The 25,135-nt window shown below is 54.8% G+C and overlaps 2 protein-coding genes across 7 annotated transcripts in view; one reads left to right on the top strand and one right to left on the bottom strand.

Annotated features, from left to right (window-relative positions):
* Positions 1–25,135, bottom strand: part of FAM110A (family with sequence similarity 110 member A) — a 132,240-nt gene that overhangs the window by 19,219 nt on the left and 87,886 nt on the right. The window contains exon 1 of one of the 4 annotated variants that reach the window (XM_019826713.2): positions 4,784–4,946. The exons of the other annotated variants lie outside the window; for them this stretch is intronic. The gene's annotated coding sequence lies outside the window, so the exon portion shown is untranslated. Of the gene's footprint in view, positions 1–4,783; positions 4,947–25,135 lie in introns of those variants that run through there. 4 annotated transcript variants of the gene reach the window in all.
* SLC52A3 (solute carrier family 52 member 3) lies at positions 9,784–23,717 on the top strand. Of its 3 annotated transcripts, XM_019826707.3 has the most exons (6): positions 9,784–9,835; positions 10,381–10,477; positions 15,975–16,600; positions 17,626–18,131; positions 19,783–19,906; positions 20,415–23,717. In XM_019826707.3, exons 3-6 carry the CDS (start codon positions 16,034–16,036, stop codon positions 20,625–20,627), a joined length of 1,410 nt encoding a protein of 469 aa, XP_019682266.2. In that variant the 5' UTR covers positions 9,784–9,835; positions 10,381–10,477; positions 15,975–16,033; the 3' UTR covers positions 20,628–23,717. The 3 variants fall into 3 exon arrangements, with proteins under 3 accessions (XP_019682266.2, XP_044909717.1, XP_044909716.1); XM_045053782.1 differs by lacking the exon at positions 10,381–10,477 and having other exon boundaries at positions 9,803–9,835; XM_045053781.1 differs by lacking the exon at positions 9,784–9,835 and having other exon boundaries at positions 10,044–10,477; positions 15,972–16,600.

The following is a 25,135-nucleotide window of genomic DNA, read 5'->3' as shown; positions in this document are numbered from 1 at the left end:
ATGAGGAAAGACAGTCTCTTCAACAAATGGTGTTGGGAAAACTGAATATTCACATGCAATGCATGAAATTAGACCACTCGCCTTACACCACTCACAAAAATTAACTGGAAATTGATTAAAGGCTTAAACCTAGGACCTGAAACCATAAAACTCCTAGAAGGAAACACAGGGGAAAACTCCTTGACATTGGTCTTGGCAATGATTATTCAGATATAACAACAGGGGCGTCTGGGTGACTCAGTCGGTTAAGCGTCCAGCTCTTGATTTCGGCTCAGGTCGTGATCTCGCGGTCCGTGAGTTCGAGCCCCGCGTCGGGCTCTGTGCTGACCGCTCAGAGCCTGGAGCCTGCTTCGGATTCTGTGTCTCCCTCTCTCTCTGCTCCTCTCTCTCTGCTCCTCCCTTGCTCTCGCTCTCTCGCGCTCTCTCTCTCCAAAATAAATAAACATTAAAAAAAAGAGTATTTGTGTAGACATTTTTCCAAAGGAGACGCCCAGTTGGCCAACAAGTACATGAAAAGGTGCTCAACCATCACTCATCGTCAGGCAACGGCAAGTCAAAACCACAATGAGATATCGCTGCACGCCTCTCGAAACAGCTATTACCAAAAAGACGAGAGACACCAAACGCTTGGCACGGCTGTGGAGAAACGGGAACCTTTGCGGGCTGCTGGTGCCATTATAACTCGGTGCGAGCCACTATGGAGAAGAACGCGGAGGTTCCTTTTCTGCCAAAAGCAGCTGTGTCACCTCCTGGCGTGTGGCCGAAGAACACGAAATCAGAAGCTCAAAGACCTATCGGCACCCCCAGCGTTCACGGAAGCACGACTTACAAAAGCCACGGGAGCCATGGAAGCCACGGAAACAACCCAAGTGCCAGCGACTGACGAATAGGTGACGAAAACGTGAGAAGGAAAGAGACAGAATGCAATATTACTCAGCCCTAGGAAGAAGGAAGGCCCGCCATGTGTGACAACAGGGATGGACCAGAAGGGCATTTGGCTAAGTGAAGTAATTCAGACAGAGAAAGACCATGGGTGATCTCGCTTATCGGAGGAAAAGGGGGGAGAGGTTGGGCAAAGGGACCAGCACTGGGACGTCCCCCAGTGCTTCCCCGGCCAGCTCCTCGTCACCCACGCCTCCGGCTCTGAGACATGGTACCTTCACAGCCGGGCCCTCGAACACCCCTCCAACAGCTCTGGTTTGCCTCACTCGCCGTGCGCAACACCTGAGATTATTTTATGTATTTGTTTTCTTGGTTTTGCTCGCCTCCGTTCCACAAGGGCAGGGGGCCTGGCCTGTATCTCCCATGCCTAGAACACCGCCTGGCACATAGTAGGGGCTCCATAAATATTTGTGAGCGAAGGGAGGGGGGTGGGAAGGAGAGGAAGGAAGGACCGAACGCCCCCACCGAGGCCCCCCGGAAGAGGCAGGCAGATTGGAGCGGAAAATGTGACAATAACCATTTGTTCACTCGACAAAGTTACGGTGCGGGCCAGGCACTGACGTAGGGGCTGGGGACACTGTGGTGAACAAGACAAATTGCCTCAGCTTTCCAGGCCCACGGCTGGTGGGGGAGACTGAGAAGCCACAGGGGTCACTGTTCTGAGTCATCTGTGAGGTCCCGATGAGGGGCCCTGAACCCAAGCCGGGGGTCAGGGCAGGCTTCTAGGAGGAGGCGGCCTCTGGGTTGAAACCCAAAGAGTGAGCAGTGGGGAACTCACCAGAAAACAGGAGGAGGACAGAAAGAGATTGGAGGTGGGAAGCCGGGTCACAGAGGTCACACAGGCCCTGGAGGGGTGGTGGGGTGGTGGGGAGCGAAGCAGGGGCCCTGTCGTGGCCTTACTACTTACCCCGTTTTACAGACAGAAACACAAGAGACCCAAATCAGAGCGAGGACAGGCCCACACCGTCCGGGCTCCCTGTCCAGTGCTCTTCCCACTGCATCGGTGTGGGAATACCAGTTTCTTCCCTGGAACCTTCTGGAGCCTTGGGAAGGGGCCACTCTCCTGTCCGGCCCCATGCCTCCCTACCAGCCCTTGGAGAGAAATATTAATATTTTGGAGTGAAACCACGCTCCTTTGTTATACAAGGAAGTGGCCTTCTTTTTTTTAGAGATGCAGACTAAAGTGTTGGAGGTGATGATTCACGATCTCTATAATTCACATTAAACCACCTCGAAAAGAAATGGAGGAAGCATTATGGAAAATGCCCGAGTTCATCGGGATGTCGGATATACAGTTCATAATGTTATCCTCTGTTTTTCTGTGCGTCTAAAATTACTCAACATAGTTCAGCGTAAACCACTGAAAAAAAACACGAGGGCAGACCCTGGGTGTGGCCACAGCTGTGAACGTGAATTGAGAAGGCTGGAAGGCAAGCTAGGAGAACATTCTGGACTGGGAAAACCCGGTCTGTGTGTGGGCCCCTGGGCAGTCCCCTCCCCGCGTGGGGCCCCTTCCCCTGGGACACCCTGAGTCTCTGCCCCAGTGCTGCGTCTGGTGCTCTCATGGATTCGGCCACTGGGGGCTCTGCGCACCCTTCCCCAGGACACCGACTCTCAAGTTGGGGGCCAGGCAGGAGGCCAACGGCTTCGCTGTCCCCGAGCCCCGAGAGGCCAGACCAGTCTGCCAGTGTCTGGACTGGGGAATGGACAGAAGGACGCAGCCCCATCTCACCCTTTCGATCTGGGCTTAGGCACCTGCTCTCTTGCACCATCTACCCCATCGGACTGGCTGGGAAACTGAGGCCCAGGCCTGACCTGGGTCCCCTGCTTTGGGGACCTGTACTCTTCTTAAGGACCCAAGACATATAATCCTACAGAAGGAAGAGGGCAGAGGAGGAGGCCCAGGGCACCAAAAGAGTCAGAAGCTGATGTCTGGCCCTCGGCAAGTCAGGGTCAGAGGCAGAGGGCAGGGGACGCGTCCCCGGCAGCGTGAGGTCTCTGTGTGAGGAAGTCAGTGCGGGCCGGGAGCCTCCAGCCCCTGTGGAGAGGGCTCTCCCGTCCCTAGCTGTGCCCCCTGCATCAGTACGGCCCCAGTCTCCCCCAGCTCGGGGCCAGGGGATCCTCTCTCCCTGTTCAAGCAGGAACCTCAATGTCCCTGTCAGCCTGTCCCTCTCACTCACCCCCAAACCAGCGAAGTGTCCTCCTTAAGACCTCCCCTTCCATTCAGCCAGTCAACAAATATCTTCCGAGTCCCTTCCACATGCCAGGCACAAATTAGGCACCAGGACCTCCACTGCGAACAAAACAGACACAGTCCCTCCCCCCTCCCTCCTCCCCGTCCCCCCCCCACCCCATTGCTGAGCTGACACTGGTGGGAAACAGACACAAAGCAAGATGAGTCAACGAACACATAACACACCATCAAGGGCACAGTTAGCAAAGCTATCGAGGCACGAGGAGCTAGAGAGTGGTGGCGACCACACAATTCTAATTTAGGGTCACCTCTGAAGGGTGAGATTGAGCAGACACCTGAATAAAGTGAGGGAGGGGCCATGGGGCTACCTGGGGAAAGAGGGCAAGCGCAAAGGCCCTGAGGCAGGGAATAGGTTTGCCACCTGAAGGGTTGGCAAGAAGACCAGTGCGGCTGGAGTGGAGAGGGCCAGCGAAGAGACACTGCGACAGCCACGCAGGACACGAAGGGGCTGGATGGGGGCGGTGGCAGTGGAGGGGTGCAGAGTGGCCTCCGATTCTGGATCTGCTAAGGGATCAGTATGTGCCGTGTGGGAGCAAAAAGGAGTTGGGAGAGAAGATAGCACCTCCATTTTAGAGACCATGCTCCTTGCGGTATCCCCAGCGCATGGAACAGAGCCGATCTCAATCAGCAGTTACTGAAAGAGAAAAAGCAAATAAAGGGAGAAAGAATCTCAGCCCGCCCACTCCTTCTGGCCTCCCAGCTATCGTTTTCCAGAACTGAAGGCGTCTTTCAGGGACTCCCCCATACCCTCCCACAGGATGCTGGGAGGCCATCCTCGGTATTCCTAGTTCCTAGGAATCATCATGCTGCCTTGGCTTGAAGACATTCCAGGTCGAGGCACTCCCCAAGTCCCCAGATTAACTCATGCCGTCCCTGCTTACTGGATAGGAACTCTCTACTCCACCCGGGGCTGGAATTTCCACCATCCTTCACTCCTGGAATCCTGCCCTGAGCACCTTCCAGAAATCTGTGACCAAGAAAGCATCTGTCGCACATACCTCTCCCAGCCCAGTTACTCCGGCTTGAGTAAAGGCCACGCTCACCTATGTGTCCCCATTCAGATGCCACCACAATTTCCTCCACTTGGGTGCTCCCTGTTCTTCACACAGGACAGAGCCGAGGAGAGAGAAAAGAGGTCCCAGATGTGCTCTGAGAACAGAGGAGGCCGTCACCTCCCTTGAGCTGCAGGTAAGACCTCTATTAATGCAACACAAAATGGCATTCGAGGTTTCTTTCAGTTCTTTTTCTTCATTTTTCTTTTTTTAAAGTAATTTTTTAATGTTAGGTTACACAACTAACAGGGTTTAGACCCCTAGAAAGTTAAAATATTTCAGTTAAAGCTAAACTCCTCTTTGATTACCCCCCATCACCCTTCCCATTCCCTGACCCCCTCCACACACACACACCATTCCAAAGGCAACCATTGCTGCCAATTTGAAATTCATGCTTCTAGATTTTTTCCTATGGATGTATATGTGATAAACACCACACACACACACACACACACACACACACACACACACACACCCGTAATGAATATGTGGCATTTATTTGTGGAAAAAAATTTTTCCACAGATGGAATCATACCGTATTTATCCTGTGGCTTTTTTCTCCGCTCTGTTCTGGGCTCTTGAATTCAATTCACAGATAAGAGATCGTATTCACTCTGATGGGGCTGCACCACGCGACTGGCCCTTATAGACAGCAGATTGTGGGGCGCCTGGGTGGCGCAGTCGGTTTAAGCGTCCGACTTCAGCCAGGTCACGATCTCGCGGTCCGTGAGTTCGAGCCCCGCGTCGGGCTCTGGGCTGATGGCTCGGAGTCTGGAGCCTGTTTCCCATTCTGTGTCTCCCTCTCTCTCTGCCCCTCCCCCGTTCATGCTCTGTCTCTCTCTGTCCCAAAAATAAATAAATGTTGAAAAAAAAAATTAAAAAAAAAAAAATAGAGAGCAGATTGCTTTAGAGGCACTCTCAGAAGCTCCTCTCTCTAATCCCCTCGAAGCCTACGTCTCCTTTCCCCCCACTCTCCTTCCTTCCACCTCCCCGGCACTTAAGCCCCCCAGAGAGAAGGTCCTAATTCCTCAGATGCCCCAGGAAGGTTCCTCTTCGGGGGTTGTAGCACCCTGCGCCCTCTGGTGGCCCCCGTGGGTAACTGCAGCGGCGCCTCCAACCCCCTCATCCATTCACCCCACGAACCGGTTCTGGAAGCGCTGCCCCACCCACCACCTAGGCGTGAACCTTCCCGCGCCTGCCCTGGGGGCCCGGTGGCGGATTAGCTGATCTCCGCTCTGGAAAGGCTCCTCGTGGAATGTGAGCGCCCTTGTGACCTGCCAGAAGAATGTACACGTTTGACGAGCCCCGGAGGGCAGCTCTTTGTGGGAAACTCGTGGTCCTCGGGCAGCGCCTTTGGAAGGCAATGAACTGGACGATCTCTGTCTCTGAGCACGTTGTAGTTCACTGCTGGGAGCGGATTCTGCAGGTATTGCCAGTGTTTGCGGCCGCAGCAAACGACAGGGGCCCAGCAACGGGGGTGGGCCAAATTCGTCCTGGGGCAGTCGGGTAATGGAACACCTGTAGGCCTGTCCTTCCCCAGCCTGGGACTCTGTCCCCCTCAGGGTGCCTCTGCTGGCTCCCCCCCACTCCGAAGCCTGCCCGCATTCGCCACTCCGGGTTCCCCTCGCCCTGTTTTTTTCCCTACGGACTAGCACACTAACTAATGTCCTCACTTCCTACATTTATCGTCCCTTCGCTTCACTAGAAGGTCAGCTCTCCAAAGACCAGGGCTTCGTCTGTCTCCTCTGTTCAATTTTATGTCCCAAGCATCTCTCCCAGTGCCTGCCATTGTTGGTGTAACCGAATGGGGGGACGAGGGCCCCGTGGGCCCCCAAGCCGAACACGGAGACCGGGTTTGCAGTGAAGAAAATTTTAATTTGCAAGGCCACCTAACGGGGAGATGGGGGTGGGGGTGGGATCTCAAATCTGCCTGCCCTGAAAAAGGGGTCTTGAGGCTTTCCCGGATTTTAGGGAGAGCATGCACCAACGTGATTGGAAGCTACAAAGGGGGAGGTAAAGTTGAGGGCGTTGTTGATCCGCGCAGGCGCAGTCCATCAGGACGCTCCTTAGGTCGCCGGCCGCTCAGCGCGGGGAAAGCCACTTACGCAAATGTCTTGTGAGTTGCGCATCAGAGAGAGTTCATCTGTGAGAGGCGGTGACAAGGCCCCGTGGTGTATTCCCTAGGCTAATTGCCCTTTAGAAGCAGGCAGTCTGTTGTGGAAAGAAACAGCCTTTGGGTTACAGTTCACTTCCCTCTACCTACTCCGAACGCAGGACAACACTAACTTAGCCTTGTTTTCCGATCAGAAGCGGAGGCTTTATTGGAAAGCGCCGGTTTCACTGGCACTTAATAAAAGTTGCTCGGTGACTGAAGCCACTGAATGAGGGTCTGGATGTGCAGGCTATAGCAAGATCTCTGAGACACTTGGTAGAAAAGGCAAGCCTCAGAAAGCAGTCGGCCGTATGCCCCCCTGTGTAAAGAATGCGGGTGGGACATTTCCCGTAAACCTAAAATTGCTCCCACAAAAGATACTACCAGTCTTTTTTTTTTTTTTTTTTTAAGTTTACGTATTTATTTTGATAGGAAGAGAGTGGGGAGGGGCAGAGAAGGAGAGACAGAATCTCAAGGAGGCTCCACACTGTCAGCACAGAGCCCAACAGGGGGTCGAACTCACCAACCGTGAGATCGCGACCTGAGCCGAAGTCGGAAGCACAACTGACTGGGCCACCCAGGCGCCCCGATAATAGTAAGTCTTTTTTTTTTTTTTTAAGTTTGTTTATTTTTGAGAGAGAGGGAGAGCGCGTGCACGCATGCGTGGGGGGAGGGGCAGAGAGAGAGGAAGACACAGAATCCCAAGCGGGAGCCAGGCTCTGAGCCGTGAGCACAGAGCCCGACCCCGGGCTCGATCTCACAAACCACGAGATCATGACCTGAGCTGAAGTCGCATGCTAAAGTGACTGAGCCACCCAGGCGCCCCAATAACAGTCTTAATTAAATAACTGAGGCTGGGGGCGCCTGGGTGGCTGCAGTCGGTTAAGCGTCCGACTTCAGCCAGGTCACGATCTCGCGGTCCGGGAGTTCGAGCCCCGCGTCAGGCTCTGGGCTGATGGCTCAGAGCCTGGAGCCTGTTTCTGATTCTGTGTCTCCCTCTCTCTCCGCCCCTTCCCCGCTCATGCTCTGTCTCTCTCTGTCCCAAAAATAAATAATAAAAAAAAACGAAAAAAAAAAATACTTTTAAACAACCGAGGCTGTAAAAATATCTGGAGATGACAAGGAAAGGGAGTATATTTTGGTTGGGGTTCATCCATTCGTGCACGTGAAAGGGGGCTCAGCTGTCTCCGTCCTGACCTCAGACTTTTCACTAGGGTTCTTTCCAGCTGGTCTCTGCCAGGTGGGCAGAGCATCCCCTGCTGGGAACAGAAACTGTCCCCTCCAGCCACAAGGACACCCTGAGCTAGCAGGAGGAGGAGCGATTTGACCTTCACTGCCCACCTGCAGGGACCCACCCCCTTTGTCCCGCACCTTCCTTATATAGACCTGGGAGTATTTTCGGCACTTTGGAAACTGTCTCTGACACATTCGTCCTCTGTCTTTCCGGTGTTGGCCTTGCTGAAATCGATTCCTTTCTTGTTTCACCTCTCCTCGTCTCTCTGCCTCTGGATTTTATCAACAGCCCGTGTGGCCGAACCGGATCTGTTTTGCACCCCCGGGCCCTGGCTACATATGCAACAAACATTTATTAAGCTCCCAATGTATAGTGGTTATATTAGAAACAGATATCTGGAAAGGTTTCTTTGGAGGAGGTAACATTTGAGATTGGCTTTGAAATTACAGATAGGATTGTGCCAGAGATGGGACAGAAAGGGTATTCTAGTAGAAGAATTCATATGGAAATTTTGGTGGCTTCGATGTACTATAAATACTTAGAGAATGGTAAGCAGTTCTGGCTACATATAAGAAAGAACAAGGATAAAATTGTCAAGGTTTATTGGTCCCAGCTGAGAAGGGACAGAAATGTGAGGCTTAGGCATTTTTCTTAATTTAGCGAGCAAGAGGGAGTCCTTGAGGGTTGATAATATAGACATTTTTAAATTTTTTTTTTACATTTATTTATTTTTGAGAGACAGAGCACAAGCAGGGGAGGGGCAAAGAGAGAGAGAGAGAGAGAGAGAGAGAGAGAGAGAGAGAGACAGAATCAGAAACAGGCTCCAGGCTCTGAGCCATCAGCACAGAGCCCGACGCGGGGCTCGAACTCACAGACCACGAGATCGTGACCTGAGCGGAAGTCGGACGCTTAAACCGACTGAGGCACCCAGGTGCCCCTGAAGATATTTTTAAATGGAAAACAAAAATACCCTAAGAGGCCCCGATGATGTGGCAGGAAGTGAAACCACACCAGCAGGGATGCGAAGTGAAACCACACCAGCAGGGATGCGGATCCAACCGAAGGGAGAATGGTTGGAGTCAGAAAGGGGCATCAGAGGAGGGGACAGGAGCAGCGTCCCGGTGGAGGCCCCCCAGGAAGCACATTCTTGGGTCCTCGCAGCCCAAATGGTTCCTTAGCCCCTGCCAGCCGAGAGGGAGGGGGGTCTGCTCGCCTCTCCTCCCAAGCTTTTGCCTGGAGAGTGATTGCTCTCTTGAGCAATTGAATGTCTCCGAGAACACGGCAGAAAGCAGGTCAGAATTCCCAGCAGAAGTCAACAGGCAATGAACAAATGTACAAGCCCCAAGCCCTGGGCGATACGCTCCCCACCCCAGCCGGCCCCACCCCCCACTCCAGCCACCGGCCGGCCGTGTGAGTTGGGTTCGAATATGACCTCACGCTTACCAGCCAGGACACCTTGAGCCAGTCGCTGAACCTCTTTGGAGTCTCAGCTTCCCCACCTGTAAAGTAGGAAATGAAAAAGCATTGCCTGCCCGCGACCTAGGATCCCTGAAAGGTTTCATCAGATATGAACGACGGCAACATGGCAAAGCGGTTATTTGTCGGATCGTTATTTGGCCGCGGCTCTTGCCTTCTCGGGGCCTCTGTTAACTCATCTGTAAAGTGGGATTGCGATAGTAGCCCCCCCCCCCCCAAAGGCTGTGAAGAGTAGATACACGGATTCATGTCAAGCTCGGTGCCTGGCACACACCACTGCCTGTCAGGACTTCTGCCCCATGAGGAGGGCGCTGTTAACACCCCCACTTTCCAAGTGACTTGCTTAAACTCCACTATTCGCACCAGGAGTTGGGGCTCCAGGGAGCCCTGCCCCTGGAGTGACAGGAATTACGGTGGCCCTGGGGCAAGGCCAGAGGCAGCCTGGGCAGGTCCTCTGCCTTCTCGGGGTCAACCCTCATAAAATGTGGATGGCGGTAAGCGCCCGAGAATGTGAGCCCTTTGCTGCGCCCGCGGGGTCATCGGGATCTTCAGGATCCGGGTGGCCGGGCCGGGCTCCAGACACACAGTAGGCTCTTGGTGCAGCCGACAGCCCCGCCCCCCGCCCCCCGCCCCTCCCCCTCCGCTGGGCTGGGCGGGGCAGGTTAATACTAACCCGGCCGCCTCCGCCCCTCCCAGGCAGAGTCACTTGGGACCGGGACCTGCAGGTAAGCCGGCAGAAACTGGGCGGCTCGGGCCTCTGAGGGCACGGCTGCCTCTACCGAGGGCCGGCTGACACGGGGCCCTGAGCGGGGGGGGGGGCACTTATCTGGGGGACAGCCAGTGGCCTGTAGCTTCCCACCTCCCCCCACCCCCCATTTCAGACTCCTGGGTTGGAGGCCAGAGGGATAGGAGGGACGAAGGGCCTCTCCCTCTGCGGTCCGTCGGAGCCGGGAGCCCAGCTGGGACGCCCGGTGGACTCCAGCCCCCTCCTCCCCGGGCCAAAAGACTGGGCCCCCCCACCGACCTCTGCCCGGCTGCATGAACACGCCGCTGGGGAAGTCTAGACGGCCGTTCCTGCCAGGTTGCGCTGGAGCCTCACCAGCCTGGCAGGAGGGCTGGGGGTTGGGATGAGCACGGAGGGGAGGCTGCTTGACCAAGGTCAGCCTCGTGGGAGGCCCCGAGGAGGAGGAGGAGGAGGAGGAAGGGAGCTGGAAGTCTCTGCCAGCCGGCCTGCTGGGCTCCCATGATCTCCTCCCTTCCTCCCTGTCAGCCAAGACCCGCAGAACAGGCCCATCCCCGCCCCCTTTCTTCGATGGAGAAACCAGGCCCCAGAGAGGGTGAGCAGCTGGCCTGAGGACACACAGCGGGTGAGCACAGGCCCGGACGCCCACCACAACCTGAGATGGGGAGGATGCGGGGGGGGGGGGGGGGGGGGGGACACGGTGTGGGCAAGCACCGCCTCCTCTCTGGGCCTCGGTTTCCCCGCATCTGTGAGATGGGAACATTGAGTTGGAGAGGGCCCAGGGACTCCAAGATGATCAGAGGCGGAGAAGGCCCCTTGATACATGTGGACGTGAGTGAGGGGGTGAGGGCGGTGGCTGAGCCAGGCCAGGGTTCCAGCACACCCTGCTGCTCCCCTACTTCCATCGCCTCCCCTCCCGCCCCCTGCCCTCTCCGCCCCACCTCCTCCTTTTGCCCCGCCTCTGTCTCTCCGTCTCTCTGTCTCTCTTTCTGCCCATGTTGGCTTCTAGCTTTGGTTCTTTCTCTCCCTGCTCTGTCCTCTCAAAGCCATCCTGCTCCAGCCCGGACAACCTCCCCACCTCTGTCATGAGGGCGGGCCGGGCCCCAGGCGGGGGTCACCGAGGACTCTGGGACAACACTGACTCAGACCCCTGTCCAGGAGCGGGTGTAGACCGTGCCCACACTGCCAGCTGGCATGGCCCAGGCCAGCCAGGTCGACTCAACCCGCATGGCTGAGGCAGGCTGTCGACCCAGCCCTTGGCAAACTAGGTGGCCACCCTGGCACTGGGAGAGAGACAGGGCCCTGCTCACACAAAGATTATACTACAGTGGGAGAGGTCGGCACTCAAGAGATAAGACACAGATAAATCGTCGCAACTGAACTGAGGAGGGCACAAAGCAGAGAGCCGGGGAGGGTTCGGGACCGGAGCCTCCCGATGGTCAAGGTCGGACAGGGCCTTTCCCTCCTGGTGGGGCAGAGGGTGGCCCGGCCACACACTGAGGGTACACTGGCCCCCGACCCCCACCCCCTGCACCCCCCTGGGCCTAGGACTCTCAGCTTCCGCTGCAAAACTTTGAAGGAAAGAGACCTCTTCGGGGAGGGGGGGGGGGACACTCCTGGCTTCTGTACCTCTGTGCCCACGTGTCATGGAGCAGACTGAGCCTGAAGAGTCTCATTCAAAGCCTTGGGGTTCTGTTCCCCCACAGTCGCTGATGGGGCCCCAGGAAGTATCTAGGCCTTGGAGTCTGTCTCAGGTTCTCCCAGGCCGGCACCCCGTTTCTCCCCGGCCCGGCCCACGCGGTGGGGAGGCCCGGGGGTGAGTGGAAAGGGATCCTGCTCAGTGTGGCCCCTGCCGCATCTTCACGATCCCCCTGCCTCCGGGGCTCTCTGCTCAGGCCGTGACGGTCAGACGTGCCTCGGTTCAAACCCCAGCTCCCAGCTGACCCCGCTGGGTGACCCCGGGCACATTACTTTGCTCTTCTGAGCCACGGTTAACTCATCCTGCCCACCTCGGGATTGTGGAGAGGATTTGATGGAGAGTGTGTGTAAAGCGCTTGGCCAGTAGATGATGGCTGTTGTTACAATTCTCATTACTGTTATCATTACTGTCTCTTTCTGCCTGGATTCCTCCACCAGCTTCCTGATAATTAACCTATTTGGCAGGTCTCGTTCCTACGCCTGCCCCGGCCCCGCATTACTCTCTTCGCAACAGCCAGCGTGATTATGGTAAAACGAAATTACAGCCGGTCCTCCCTCTGCCCAGGAAGGGAGACTTGGGCTCAGGGAAAACACCTAAACTCTTGCCTCCAGGGCCCTGTGTGACCTGCCCATCTCCTCCCACACTGGCCTCCTGGTTCTCCCAACACCAAGAGCTGTTTCTGGGACCTGGCAGGTGAGGCCCCACCCCAGGGCCTTTGCATTTGCTGTTCCCGCCCCCTGCACTGCTCTCCCCTGGGAGCGCTCACTCTCACATTTCCGTCATGTTCCCCCTGACAGTCCCGGATAGGAATGCCGCCCTCCCAGCTCTGCTCCCCTCCCACAGCCCTCATCACTGCTGACTTGCTCAGTGTTTCACAGCAAGTGCCCAGTAAATACTGGTTGAATGAATGCCCCGCACTGCAAGGTCACTATAAGAAAAAGAGAAAAGAGAGATAAGGACTTTTAAAAAATTCCCCAGCATACTCCCTCTGAGCCACTCCTTAGTGCTCTGAAACCACAGGGTACTCTGCACGCGCAGTTCCCTCTGCCTAGGACATTCTCCCCCACTCCGCCCCTGACTCGTTTCACTGATGGCCACATCCCCCATCAGTGTCTCCCAGGTCCAGGAGCATGTGGCACTCGGTATGTGCTGAAAGTAGGCCAGGGCAGGAGAGCCACGCAGGAGATGGGTTAGGCTGGGCCATTCCACCATCATAACTGCTTTCTAGCCAAGAGAAGAGACTTGTGGGACCAAATCACTTCCCTCAAATTACAGAACCCAGAGAACTCGGCTCTGGGGTGTAGGGATTCAGTCTTTCAGTGCATAGAACCTAGTGCACATGAATGAAATTCAGGCTCCTTACCTGCCTATCTGCCCTCATCTCCCCATCAAGCCCACTGCTCCAGCCGCACTGGCCCAGGCTCCTTCCTGCCCCAGGACATTTGCACAAGCTGTTCCCTCTGCCTATATTTTCTTTGGGTTTCTTTATTCTTTTTTTTTTTTTAACACATTTTTTTTTTCTTTAAATCCAAGTTAGTTAAACATACAGTACCATGATGATTTCAGGAATAGAATTTCGTGATTTTTGCACTTAATGGAAAAACTGATATATTTGATTTTATACCTGGTACATATATTTAATGATTTTTTGTTTTTAATTTAAATCCAAGTGAGTCAACACAGCGTGATGATGTTTTCAGGAATAGAATTTTGTGATTTTACACTTAACATTCTACTTTTCGTTTAAAAACTATTTAAATATTTGATCCGGCTGGAATACCTTTTTCAGGCGTTGGGAATAGGAAGTAAGAAAGAGATCTAGCTTTATTTCTTTTTCCCAAAGGAGTACCGTAGCAAGTCAGGTTTTCTGACTGGTTCTGTGCAGGAAAACTACAGGCGTGGATGAACGTGTGGCTGGACAGCTTGCTGAACTCTCTCGTTATTTTAGTAGCTTTTCGGAGGATACAAGTAACCATCTTTCTTTAGCAAATCCACCTCCTCCCTTTAATTATTGACTTCTTCCTCTTTATTAGAAATATCGTTTATTGCCTCCCCTATTGTTTATTTTACACTACCTTCTGCGGTCAAGGCCTAGAGCACTGAATCCACACCGCACCGCCGACCGTTGACTGTTTCTGTCCATTTCTCCTGGCGTGTCTGAGACTCTGGGGGAATGTTACTCAGAAGACAGACGTTTGCTACTGTTTTGACTCCGCTGTGGAGTGCGGTACCTATCAATATGAAATGACTCAGCGGCTTAATTTATACCCTTGGCATCAAATCCCATATTAAGGCTCTTTGTTTTCCCTCTCTCTCTCTCTCTCTCTCTTTCTCCCTGCATTCATCCATCTCTTTGCATTTCTCTGGAAGATGTTTGCCCCCGAGTTTACTCGTAACTTGTCAATGCCTCTTTAAGGTGTATTTCAACAACTAATGTTTGGTTTTGGTTTTTGATCAAATTCCCGTTAGGGCAAGACCTGAGCTTCCGAGTTGGGACACTCAGAATAAAGGAGATAAATGTTAGTTTCTGGCTACTATAACCAGTCTGATATATCCTTGAACATCTATGTCTGTCCGCTTGGCCAGTGTTTTGCTATATATAATGTGAGTAGCTTAAACAACATGAAAGCTTACTTACAATGTAAACAACACTGAACAAGCAAAATAGTTCAGTGGCAGGCAGAACAGGACTGGTCCTGCAGCTTTGTGCCACAAAGTCTTGAAGTCTAGTCTCCCTCTAGCCCCCACACCATCCCTCTTGGCGCAAAACGGCTGCTGGAGTTCTGGGCACCACACCCGAATTCCAGACAGCAGGACGGAGGAAGAGCGGGAAGGTACACCCCCTCATCTTTAAGGAGACTTCTCAAAGTCGTCACAGCCTCATCGGTCTGGCCTCGATTAGATGGCCATGCACCGCTGCGAGGGAGGCTGGGAAGTATACTCTTGTAGCTTTTTGTTTTTTAATTTCTAACATTTATTTATTTTTGAGAGAGAGACAGAGTGTGAGCAGGGGAGGGGCAGAGAGAGAGGGAGACCCAGAATCCGAAGCAGGCTCCAGGCTCGGGGCTGTCAGCACAGAGCCCGACGCGGGGCTCGAACCCACGAACCGTGAGATCATGACCTGAGCCGAAGTCGGACGCTCAACCCACTGAGCCACCCAGGCGCCCCTGTACTCTTGTAGCTTGGTGGCTGTTTGCCCAACCGAAAATCTGGTCTCTGTAACAACAAAAGAAGAAAGGAAGAGGGACTCATGGGAGGCAGCAGCCATTTGCCTTGGAGTATCATTCAACCTCTCCCTGTTTGTCCTTCCATATCGGTTCACCGATCGTAGACAGAATTCTGCCTGAGTTGGTGTAGGGCAGCTTTGTCGCAGTGAGATCCTGCCCGTCCTGGACCACGTTCTGGTCTCAGGTGGCAGTGAGCGGCCGAGAAGCTGGGCACAACAGACCTGTGAGAGAGGCCCTCTCCAGGCGACAGCTGCCTGGAGCTTGTCTCCGTGGGTCCTCTCGGCTTGCCTCGCCTCGAGCCAGGCCTGTTCCAGGCTGTTAGGCTGGCCTCAACAGGTGAGAGGCCAGAGCTTAAGCTACCTGCCTCAGGCCCCCAGAAAGGAGGTGGTGGGGTGAGACGGAAAGCAGGTCGGACTGCCCTCTGCTCCAGGATTGGCTTCCCTCGGTGGAGGAAGGAAGAAGAGAGTTCATCTGGGGCCCGAGAGTCAGATCTGTGTGTGGGAACCCGGAAAGAGCCACTGAGGTGTGGGGAATTTCCCCGGGGGGGGGGGGGGGGGAAGCCACAGAGACGCTTCTGCCCCTTCTAGAAGAACAAGAAAGACTGACAGGTGAAGAGGGAGGGACTGAGGGATCAGGCCTGGGTTCCCATGGGGGTTAGGAGGCCAAGTGCTGCAGGGGACGAGCTCCAAATCCCACCTCCCCGGACCCCGCCCATCCGCAAAAGGAGGTGACTGGCCCAGTCAACATTTCTCTCCGAAATGGTGCCTATGCCCTTACTGGGCCCCAGGCACTGTTTAAGACGCAGTAACTCATTAACATATTTGCATCTCATTCCAACGATGAGGTCCGGGCGGTCGCTGTCCTCGATTCCCTTTTTGTTTCTTTTCTCTTTTTCTTTCCTTTCCTTTTTCTTTGAAGAGGGTGCTTGGTTTGTTGTTAGCTTGCTTTGATGCAACAGCGGTGCGATTCAATGTGTCAGACTTCTCTCTGGCGGCCTCTAGAATGACGGGCCACTGTTAGGGAGGCTTTCCCCTCTGGAAAGGTTAGCCATCAAAGAATGCGTCCGTTTTCCTATCACCAAGAGCCAACTTGTTCAGGAGAAGGGGAAAGATCAGGAAACACCTGGGCTCCACGGCACTGTCTCGTCACCGATGGCGACCCTGACGCCTCGCTCACCTGATGTTTCTCTCCGGCAGCCCCGCCGCAGGCCGATCCGGGAGGTGGCGGCTTCGTTCGGCACGGGGCGGACATCGCCATGCCCCTCCTGATACACCTGCTGGTCTGCACCTTCGGGCTGGGCTCCTGGGTGGCCATCAACGGGCTCTGGGTCGAGCTGCCCCTGCTGGTGACGGAGCTGCCCGAGGGGTGGTATCTCCCCTCCTACCTCACGGTGATCATCCAGCTGGCCAACATCGGCCCCCTCCTGGTCACCCTGCTCCATCACTTCCAGCCTGGCTGCCTCTCGGAGGTGCCCATCATCTTTACCGTGCTGGGCGTGGGCACCATCACCTGTACCCTCTTCGCCTTCCTCTGGAATGTCACTCCCTGGGTGCTGGACGGCCCTCACAGCATCGCCTTCATGGTCCTCACCTTCTTCCTGGCCCTCGTGGACTGCACCTCGTCGGTCACCTTCCTGCCCTTCATGAGCCGGCTGCCCGCCCACTACCTCACCACCTTCTTCGTGGGCGAAGGGCTCAGCGGCCTCCTGCCTGCGCTGGTGGCTCTTGCCCAGGGCTCGGGTCTCACTACCTGTGTCAATGTCACTAAGCCGTTAGAAACCACCCCAAGCGCCGAGACCACCAGGAAGACTGTCTTCCCCCAGGTACCCGACATTTCCCATGGCCGCGCTCTGTGACTGATCACAGACCGGGCCGCGTGGGGGGCTCGTGCTTCCTAGATGCTGGGTAGACCGCTGTCCTTGACCCGGCTGTGCTCTGGCATCACCTGCCCCCGGGGGGAGCTCACTTTCAGAGCGTGTTGCGTTTCCAGCTTGCAAAATCGGGACTGTGAATGTGTATTTCCTCAAAATTCCCCGGGTGATGCTAAGGTACGGCCAGGGCCAAGAACCGTAGGCTTTAGCCACGGCTTCGTGTTGTTTCACATGTCAGACTTTGTTTCCCCCTGGGTCTTAGACACCTCACACGCACCCGGTGTTGCCCAAACCACAGCAGTTCATCACCGGGCGCAGACCAGTGGCCCCAGGCGGCCGTATCCTGCAAGCCTTTGACTTTGACTGTTTGACTTGGTTGAAGACATTTAAACGTTTGAAGTGTCCCACGCGTAAATCTAGATGTCCATAGGTTATCTCTCGAAAAGCGATTTGGCCGTGGGGCGCCAGGTGGGCTCAGTCGGTAGGGCACGCCACTCCTGATCTCCGGGTTGTGAGTTCGAGCCCCACGCTGGGCCTGGAGAGGACTTAAAAGCTTTAAAAGAAAAAGCGAGAGAGGGATTGGGCCACACCAGGCCACCTTCCCACAGGGCGACTTTGGGTGACGCTGCCCCTGCTCAGAACACATCTGTGGCTGGCAGCCCTTGGCAGGCGGTAGCGTGGGAAAAGGTGGAGCTCCTAAGTCAGAATCAAGTGGACTCACGTGGACTGGTTTTGTCACGCACTCCCTATGGCCCTCGGGTAACACAGACCGTTCTGACCCAGGCAAAGGGCTGGTCCCCAGGGAGCCGTCAGACCTCGTGAGCATTTATTATCATTACCTTAGGAGTTATGTGTTATGTCATTCATCCCTTATTAACAACGCATGCTATTTATTGTACATTATTATTAACATTGTTGTTACCTGTGCCCTGACATCCCCCGCGGACCCGGCTGAGCCTTGTTGTGTCTTTCCCCAGGGAGCTAACAGCACTTTTGCGTCTGACCTTGCCGGGACGGCACATTCCGCGGTCCATCTGGAAAGTCGCCACCTGCCGGCCAACTTCTCGCCTTTGGTCTTCTTCCTCCTCCTCTCCTTCATGATGGCCTGCTGCCTGGCCGCTTTCTTTGTCCTCCAGCGGCAGCCCAGACCCAGGGAATCTTCCATAGAAGACCTCCTCACCTCCCAGGTCACCCTCCACTCCATCCGGCCACGGGAAGGGGAGGACCCGGGCCCCCCAGGGCCAAGGGACAACAGCAAGGCCCAGGGGCATCCAGAGGAGAAAACGGCCCCCCACCACCCCGCCCGCCTGACCTTCATCTACATCCTGGTGGCCTTTGTAAACGCGCTCACCAACGGCGTGCTGCCCTCCGTGCAGACCTACTCCTGCCTGTCCTACGGCCCCATCGCCTACCACCTGTCAGCCACCCTCAGCTCCATGGCCAACCCTCTTGCCTGCTTCCTCTCCATGTTCCTGCCTCACAGGTCCGTCCCACCTGGTCCTGGGGAACTCTTGTTGGGGCAGATCTCGTTCCAGAAGTCAGGATTCCAAACCCCACCTATCAGGCTCTACGTGTAGTGGCTAAGAACACGGTTTCTAGGGCTTGACTGCCTGGGTTCAGATCCCAGCTCCGTCACGTCCTAGCTTCTGTGATCCTGGATAAGTCACTCCGCTTCCCTGTGCCTCAAGGGTACTTATCTGGAAAATGGGGGTGATAATAGTTCTACCTCCTACGGTGGCCGGGAGCATAAGACAAGCTAATTTTGTAAAGATTTTAGAGCAGTGCCTGCACGTGGCAGGTCCAACGTAAGTGCTGACTTGCCTTGCCATTGGCCCTTGAGAAGGAATGGGCAGGCAGGAGCTGAGTTTCTACAAATAGAAGCCCCGGGGCTCAGAGAAAGGGCCTAATTCCCAGGATTTCAGCCCTGGTCTCCTGCCTCCAGCTCCCGCTGGCTCCTTTACAGCTGCAGTTCTGGAAGAATGGCTAGGCAAATTGATACAATGCAGATTAAGCCAGTCTAGATCGGGGCCTGAGATTGCCAAATTTAGCCAAGCAACCTCGGTGGTTCCACCGTGGGGGGTTCAGACGCCGGTAGGAGACACAGGCTTTGGAGTCAGGGAACTTCAGGGCCCCACAACCTCCCACCCACCACTCCGCCCTGGCCGTCCTCTCCGACCTGCTCACACCCACCTCCCTCGGCCCAGGAAGAAGGGAGAATGGGAAGAGCGACAGAAAAGGTCAGATTGCCAGAGAGCTGAGTGTCCTCCCTTAGGGCTTACAACTGTGGCGGGAGACTGGAGATTTCTGATGAAGAAGAAGCCACAGATCTGCGGGATGAGAGACACCCAGAATGTTAGAAATACCGAATCTGAAAGCCAGGGGCTCCAAGAATCTTCCAGCAGGAAGTGTCCTCAGAGGCAGGGGCAGACCCTCCGCTCTCACTCAGGACCACAGACGGGTCTTGGTGTCGCGAAGAGCGTAGGCAGGGAGGTCGCAGGGGTGACGACCTCAAACGAAGGACGGTGTCCTCCGTTGTCACACCCGGAGCCTACCTGGAAGGCCACCAGGGCCTCTAGATCAGGCCAACCTCACGTCGTAGACCAGGGTAGATGAAGCCTGAAGGGAAGGGGTCAGCTGAGGTCTCACAACACCCCCTGCTGTGCCAGTGCTGTGATCAAAGCCACCTTCTAGTAGGCCCGGCTTCCTGGCCGAGGTTGGAATGTTGCAGGAGGAAATGACAACAGATAAAATACCGGGCGGGGCCCAGGGCCAGGCCCGGCACACTCTGCCCCACAGGCCCCCACAGGCCTGCGACACTCACCTCCTAGGGGAGGACACGGGCTCAGAGACCAGTCTTACAGCTCAAGTGGGACATGGGGTCCGAATCGGGTCCCTGTAGCACCGGAGTCCATTCTGTTCCCCCTGCTGTTAACGTTCAGGGTGACCTAGGCCAGTCTTGCCCCTCAGGAACCTCACTGACCCACTTGAGCCAGGTGGCCTGGAAGTTTCCACGTGGATCTGACCTCTAACCCCGGAGACGCTGACCCTCCCCCGCCCCCCCCCCCCCCCCGGGGTGGAGGCGGCAGGGGTCAGGCTTGCCATCTCCTCCGTCCTTCTCCCCTACTCTGCCCTAGGTCTCTGCCATTCCTGGGCGTCCTCACAGTGCTCGGGACTGGCTTCGGGGCCTACAACATGGCCATGGCCGTGATGAGCCCCTGCCCCCTCATGCAGGGCCACTGGGGTGGAGAAGTCCTCATTGTAAGTACCTGGCCTGTGGAGCTGCTCCCCCCCCCCCCGCCTCACCTAGCCAAGGCCCTTTCCACTGACCAAAGGCTTTGGGCCTGCTCCCCGAGGAAGCCCCAGGTGGGGTTGGACAGGGGAGGGATGCCTCTCATTTGGGAACAGAGGCTTAGGAAGGTGAGGTGGCTGGTCCAAGGTGACAGTCCAGCCTCTCCCCTGAATGCCGCACCCTTCCCGCCATGTGGACGGCCATGCGTCTGTCAGCAGTGGCCTTCTCCCAGACGCCCTTGACTTGGTTATGGGGGGGACATAAAGGCTATTGGGTTCTCCTTTGCCCTGGGCATGTGTGTCAACTCAGGGGGCCCCCTTAGCCCTAGAGGGTCGCCCCCAAAGGCTCTACTCAACTCGGAGGTTATTCCCTGGGGTTCCCTTAGGCCCGCTAGGTCGCCCTACAAGCACCCTTCTCCCCTGGGGCTCACCCCCAAAGCCCCCTTCACTCTGCATCTCCCCTGCCCTGTACCCACAGGTGGCCTCCTGGGTGCTGTTCATCGGCTGCCTGAGCTACGTCAAGGTGATGCTGGGCGTGATCCTGCGCGACCGCAGCCGCAGCGCCCTCTTGTGGTGTGGGGCGGCGGTGCAGCTGGGCTCCCTCCTCGGGGCTGTGCTCATGTTCCCGCTGGTCAACGTGTTCAGGCTCTTCTCGTCCGCCGACTTCTGCAGCCTGCAGTGCCCCACCTAGGACCCCTGGCGCGGTCCGTTACATGACCCTGACCCGCTCCCGTCGCTAACACTGGAAACCTGGGCAAGGCACGCAGCCCAGGCCACAGGGCAAGTGGCGGGGAGCGGGGGGGCAGAGCCCGAGTCCCTACGCATCCACGCAGACTCCGCTCCGGAGCGGGGGAGAAAGCCACGGGCCTCCCACGGGGCCTGGAAATGCAAAGCACAGCCCTGCCCCCCCAATGCTGGGTCGCGGTGCCTGCAGTTCCGTTTCAGAACTCCCGCGGGCTCTTGGGCGACGGCGGATTTGCAGCACCCAGCCGGAGGCAGGCTCAGGGGTGTCCGAAGGGAAACCGCAGAGGGGGCGAGCCCGTCACTTATTTCTCTGTGCCTCAGTTTCCTAAAATGGGGACCATGATAAATAGCACCTACCTCACAGGCGGAGCACAGGGAGAAAGGGAAGAAGCACCCAGCATTGGCCATTCCCTGACCTGACGCCCAAGGGAAGTTAAGTGCACATCAACACAAGGGAGAAGTGGCCAGGAGGGTTGAGAGACGACCCCTGCCCGGTATCCTTTTTCCTATTATTCTCACAGAGGAGCTTGTAAAAGGACCCCTGGCTAATGGTGGGATCTTGGGGCATCTTGACTCCCCAGTTCCCAATGTGGATGGACACTGTGCCCCACACACCCCTTCCCGTCACCGCTCCTGACTCAAGAAGTCCGGCTTCTTGGAAAGCAAGGGACCTTCTGGGAGGCAGGGGGGGGGGGCCATGCCAAACCTCTCAAGTGAGTCCCCTCCCCTCCCCCAGCCACCAAGGCTGAGAACTGGACCCGAGAACCCTGGGAAGCAGCTCTCTCAGCTGGGGAGGAGTGCATCAGCTACCCGATTATTATTTTGTTTTCTTTTTTCTTTTTTTAGAGAGACATTCCCTGCTTTTAAACTAAGATCAGCCCTCTAAAATCAATATAATCAGTTTTCAGTTCTAAGGTCAAGGCTAAGGTCAGAAACGAACAGAATCAAAGGCTTAGAGAATGTCCGGTCCTGGGACTTCTTTTCTTCAGTGGTTTGCTTGCTTGCCACCGGCCCTCCCTTTAATTTATTTTGAATAGATAATACAGTCGCATGTTTCAAAAGTCAGAAAATATAAAATGATGTTCAGCAAAAAAATCCCATCTCTCCTCTCCTTCATCTGCCCCGGTTCCCCTCAACGCACACACGCACACACGCACGCGCTTTATTTTCTTTTTCACTCTTACAGAGATTATGCAAATGCAAATACAGACTCTTTTTACAGAAAAAGTGCTACACTACTGTGTACCTTGTACCTTTCACTCAACAACGAAAATGGAGAGAGGGTTCTGGTTCTTTCCTACGACCACATCATATCCCATCGTGTGGGGGTACCAAATTTATTCAACCAGTCCTCCGTAGAAAGACATTTGAAGGTACTGGAGACAACATTTGAAACAAAATCTCCCACTGCGATGCCTGGGTGGCTCAGTGGGTTGAGGATCTGTTGATTTCAGTTCAGGTCATGATCCCAGGGTCGTGGAATCGAGTCCCACCATGAGACTCCATGCTGAGTGTGGAGCCTGCTTGAGATTCTCTCTCTCTCTCTCTCTCTCTCTCTGCCCCTCTCTCCCACCCATGCACGCTCTCTCGCTCTCTCTCTCCCTAAAATTGGAATTTTTTTTTAATTTAAAAATCTCCCACCAATCAGAAAAGCTCTCCACAAAAGTGGCAGAGAAAAAAAACAGTTCTATTACTGAATAAGCATTAAACCAGACTGTGGCGCACATCAGACAATCCGCTGAAGAGATTGCAAAGGCAGGAACCCCACCCTTTTATGACCTCCAGCAGATACGAGCCTACGACCTCCATGTTCTCAGACGATAACTAGTCCTCAAGAAGGGTACTAGGTGGCCCCGTTTGTCACAATTCTTCCTGAATTCACCTGGCAATTGGGCTAGCTGTCTTTATCTGCAGGGGAAAGAAATTCCTATCTTGGGGCGCCTGGGTGGCTCAGTCGGTTGAGCGTCCGACTTCGGCTCAGGTCACGATCTCACAGTTTGTGAGTTCGAGCCCCGCGTCGGGCTCTGGGCTGACGGCTCGGAGCCTGGAGCCTGCTTCGGATTCTGTGTCTCCCTCTCTCTCTGCCCCTCCCCCCCCCTCAAAAAATGGACATTAAAAAAAATTTTTTTTTAATTTCTATCTTTACAAGAGGCGACTTTTTGCAACCTGGAGCCCAACGCTGATGTTAGGTTCCTACCCTCCCACAGAGACTGGGTGATGGGACACTGACCTTCTGGATATGCTCTCCCATCCGTAAGAAAAGTGATCCTGGGTGGCAAAACTGACTAGAGGCTTATTCAGCTTTTTCAAAGACTTGAGTATACCTAAAAGGAGCAGGGGAAGAATTTACAAGTTTTCTAGAGTAAATGCTCTAAGGGAAGGGAGAGGGGGGTGTCTCCCTCTTTGGCACGAGGGACAATTATTTGTATTTGCCCTTACAAGGGCATTCGGGTTGTTTTCAATTGTTGCCTCCCAGAAGGGATGTTGGAATGGATAATGAGCAAGGATAGGATCTCTCCGTGCTGATGCGCAAAGATGGTCCAAGATTAATCCCGCACACAGAAAGGAGACGCGGAAGAATGCGTAGATCACGGAGTTAGCCGCGCTAGTGCGTTCTGTCTGGGACTAGGTGAGGGGGTAAGTGATCTGGCATTTGGAAAAGGCACCTCCATCTGACCCTGCCCTCCCCCCCATGGTTTTGCTTTCACCCACCGTCCTTGGAGGTCTTCTGACATTAGCGGCCTTTAAGTGAAGGTGCGTGAGTCAGCTCCCACAGTCTCCTCTGTACGATGGGGACAATGAGAACATCTCTCAACCAGGGTTGAGCCGATAAGTGCACGTGCTTAGCGCCGCACCCGCAAACAGCAAGCACTCAATAAATGCCACTAGAAGCTCCCACTTTCTGAGCACCTGGGTGGCTCAGTCACTTAAGCGTCCGACTTCCGCTCAGGTCACGATCTCACAACTCCTGAGTTGGAGCCCCGCATCGGGCTTGCTGCTGTCAGTGAGGAGTGCGCTTCGGATCCTCTGTCCCCCATCCCTCTCTGCCCCTCCCCTGCTCATGCACGCTGTCTCTCAAAGATAAAATAAAAACCATTAAAAAAAACCACAAAGTTCCCACTTTCTGAGAACACCTCTGAAGGATCCTGGATGGCCCTTCTGCCCCCGCCCTCCAGGAGCTTAAACCTCGAGGCTGATGGAGTCACCCGACATCTCTGTGGTCCAACCAGGTAAGTTCCCTGAAGAATGAGCTCAGGGCTCCGGGTTCGGCCTGGGGTTGGCGGCAGGTGGGCTTCCCAGAAGATGCCCCTGAGCTGGTATCTCCAGGAGGTTGGAGGGAAGGGGGCAAAGCGAGAAGGAGGATGCCTTCCCATGTTTATAGCAGCACTATCAACAATAGCCAAAGTATGGAAAGAGCCAAATGTCCATTGATGGATGAATGGATAAAGAAGATGTGATATATATATACAATGGAGTATTACTCGGCAGTCAAAAAGAATGAAGTCTTGCCATTTGCAACTACGTGGATGGAACTAGAGGGTATTATGCTAAGCCAGATTAGTCAGAGGAAGATAAATATATGGCTTCACTCATAGGAGGACCTTAAGACACAGAACAGATGAACACAAGGGAAGGGAAGCAAAAATAATATAAAAACAGGGAGGGGGACAAAACAGAAGAGACTCATAAATCTGGAGAACAAACTGAGGGTTAGGGGAGGGGTTGTGGGAGGAGGGGGATGGGCTAAATGGGTAAGGGGCACCAGGAATCGACTCCTGAAATCACTGTGGCACTAGATGCTAACTAACTTGGATGTAAATTTTTAAAAATTAAAAAAAAAAAAGAAGGAGGAGGATGCCTTCCAGCCAGAGGAAACTGCACTGGCAAAAGCCATGGGGTGCGAGGCTTCAGCCTGCATTCCAGAACTCACAGGGAGGGCAGCCTGGAAATCCCAGAGGCAGCTTGTGGAGGGAGGGACCTTAGAGGCCGAGGTTATGAAGGCACGGAGGGCTGTGTTGGCCTGTGATACAGCCACTGTGGAAGACACTGTGGGAGTTCCCCCCAAAGTTAAAAACAAATACCAGGGCGCCCCGGGGGCTCAGTCGTTTAAGCATCCGACTTCCGCTCAGGTCACGACCTCGAGGTCCGTGAGTTCGAGCCCCGCGTCGGGCTCTGTGCAGACAGCTCGGAGCCTGGAGCCTGCTTCAGATTCTGTGTCTCCCTCTCTCTCTGCCCCTCCCCAACTCATGCGCTCTCAAAAACAAATAAAAAACATTAAAAAAAATAAAATAGAAGCACCCTAAGATCCAGCTTTCCCACTTCGGGGAGTATATCTTAAGGAAATAAAATAATTAGATCAAAGAGATATCTGCACCTCCATGTTCACGGCAGCATCATTCACAATAGCTAAGACGTGGAAACAACCTCAGTGTCCATCGACACATGAATCAATAA

This window comes from Felis catus, chromosome A3 (assembly GCF_018350175.1).
Source record: "Felis catus isolate Fca126 chromosome A3, F.catus_Fca126_mat1.0, whole genome shotgun sequence".
Taxonomy (NCBI): domain Eukaryota; kingdom Metazoa; phylum Chordata; class Mammalia; order Carnivora; family Felidae; genus Felis; species Felis catus.
This window is presented reverse-complemented; position numbering and strand designations above follow the sequence as displayed.

Coding starts and splice junctions, on each gene's coding strand:
- SLC52A3 (XM_019826707.3), top strand. CDS start 16,034: ATGCCCCTCCTGATACACCTGCTGGTCTGCACCTTCGGGCTGGGCTCC. Junction 16,601..17,625: donor GGAAGACTGTCTTCCCCCAG/GTACCCGACATT, acceptor GTCTTTCCCCAG/GGAGCTAACAGCACTTTTGC. Junction 18,132..19,782: donor TCCATGTTCCTGCCTCACAG/GTCCGTCCCACC, acceptor ACTCTGCCCTAG/GTCTCTGCCATTCCTGGGCG.